The 2270-nt window shown below is 38.0% G+C and overlaps 2 protein-coding genes across 2 annotated transcripts in view; one reads left to right on the top strand and one right to left on the bottom strand.

Annotated features, from left to right (window-relative positions):
• Window positions 1-2270, bottom strand: part of LOC109480744 (DNA polymerase kappa-like) — a 16628-nt gene that overhangs the window by 11095 nt on the left and 3263 nt on the right. The gene's annotated exons all lie outside the window — the stretch shown is intronic.
• LOC109480741 (collagen type IV alpha-3-binding protein-like) overlaps window positions 1-2270 on the top strand; it is a 21010-nt gene that overhangs the window by 4133 nt on the left and 14607 nt on the right. The window contains 2 exon segments of the mRNA XM_019783019.1: window positions 984-1116; window positions 1249-1359. Of these exon segments, the coding sequence (XP_019638578.1) occupies window positions 984-1116; window positions 1249-1359 (244 nt within the window).

Below are 2270 nucleotides of genomic sequence, written 5' to 3' on the forward strand. Positions count from 1 at the left end.
AAACAGATCATACGTTCATTGTCCCGGCTTTGACTAAAAAAAAAAAAAAGTAGAATCCCTACCTACCGACCCTAATTTTTTCTGGACTGTAATAGGAAACACAACATTTATTTTGTTAGGCCTTGGCTAACAATTTTCTTGAAAAGTAAAAAAATATGACCTTCATCGTACCACAAGTACATAGAAATGTGGCTGTGTTCTTTCATATTTAAAAAAAAAACAAAAAACTTCAATCATTATTGTCTCGATGTTTTGATACTCGTAGAACTGAACAGCATTATGGACCATAATTGACATAACTTCTGTTCTGTAAGAGTTTTCCTTGTACATGTAGATCTAATACAAAATCGGTTGTGAAGAATGTGCTTTTTAGTACATTACAAGCTGCTTAAGTAGATAAGGGGACATTATCTTCCTATCTGATGTACTTTGTTAATTTTTCATGGCCTATCCCTTCCTGATGATTCCCCCAGAATGCAGCTGGCTATGGTCCAGACAGCGGTCTGCGTCGCCATGGCTCCCTGTTCTCTGTCTCCTCAGCAAGTCTCTCCACCGCCTCCAGCAGCTCTTTCAAGGTCAGTGTTTGTATCCATGCAGGTTTCTGTAACCTTAAGTCACAGGAGTGGATAGGGTAGTGTTGATTTATTGAAGAAACACTTTTGTTTGTTTGACATGATTGTTATGCTGTTGTTGTGTATCAGTTATCTGGAAGAGTCAGCAGAATCACCTAGCAGAGCATTGAAGTACTACAGCCATGACTCTGTGTATATTGGCATCTCAGTCCAATTGATATAAATTGACAATAAAAATAGGTGGTTTATGATCGTGGAAATGTAAGATATAATTAATACAATTGTACTTCATAGCATTTTAGGTGGCCTTTGTGTAGAATTGAATTTTTGGTAATGTGTAAAATGCAACAGGAAGTTTACATAACATGTAGCATGACTAAGTACTGAGTCCTCCTGCCTCTGGCCCCACAGAAAGGGCGGAACCTGAAGATGAAGCTGGCTGAGATGGAGACATTCCGGGACATCCTGTGCCGCCAGGTGGACGCCCTGCAGGGCTACTTCGACGCCTGTGCCGCTCAAGTAGACCCCGAGGACAACGACACATGTTAGTATCCTCAACAAAGTCTTTAGGCAAGTTCCAGTCTGGCATTTTCTTTTCATGTGGAGAGGTGCTCCCACATGTTGCATCGGTGCCACCTAGCAACTCATTCAGGCTCTGCAACTTTGTGTGTTTCAGTGGTGGAGGATGAGGCTGATGATGAGAATGAGGATGACTATGGTACCCCTCGTAACTCTGTAGAGATCCCTAATCATCTCAAACATGACAATCACCACAATGGCAACAAAGGTAATCAACAAGGATCATGCATGCTAATCAGGAAATTGGTAATCTGTAATCCCATACAGGATCTATACAGTCAAATAATTATACAGTCTTTGGAAGTTCACCTGAAAAAAACTTTCATGAATAGAAACTTGACTCTTTTTGAAAACTCTTTTTGAAGACAGAAAGTCTATGTTAGACTAATGAAGGTTTTAAGATATTGTGTAGGTGACTGTATAGATCCCAATGGATATATTTGACATGTATAAAATTATGCTTTGATTCCCCAAAAGAAATTTGTCCTTTTATTCAAACAAAATTCAAGAAATTAGTATCTTTTCTTTTTATCTCAACTCACATCAGTTGGTATATTTTAGTTACTTTACAACCTATTTTGATTAAACATTTCACCGGTATTTTTTAAATGTCTTGAACATGCTGAAATGCTTTAAAGCAAAATATATTACATATGCATGAACTTCATGTATTCACAACACGCTGCCAAGATTACAAAAGGCAATATTTAACAGTTGAAGTGATATCTCATACACCTCATATCATATTCAGTTCACCTATGGGGTTTTTATCAATTCCACTTGCATATGTGCACAGGTGTTAGATACGAGGCTTGGCATTTATTAGGGAAGGTTAATTGCAGAAGGAATGGGGTCTTCCCTGTGTCAGTCTGAATATTCCCCAATTGGGTTGGGATAATCCTTCCATATCCCTACGCCGAACAACCATGACTCCAACAAGATTAATGCCATCAGGAAGATTAAATAGAGCAGCACCGAGGTTTAGTTTAATTAAATTATGTCTATCTCATTAAGCACATAATCAAATTCATATGGACAAAGTTGGTAAATTCTGTATTAATTGCGACTTAAATGTCAACAGAATTAAGAGAGTGTTTAGCTATTAGATTAGACGAACCG

This window comes from Branchiostoma belcheri, unplaced genomic scaffold (genome assembly GCF_001625305.1).
Source record: "Branchiostoma belcheri isolate BF01 breed outbred unplaced genomic scaffold, Haploidv18h27 scaffold52, whole genome shotgun sequence".
Taxonomy (NCBI): domain Eukaryota; kingdom Metazoa; phylum Chordata; class Leptocardii; order Amphioxiformes; family Branchiostomatidae; genus Branchiostoma; species Branchiostoma belcheri.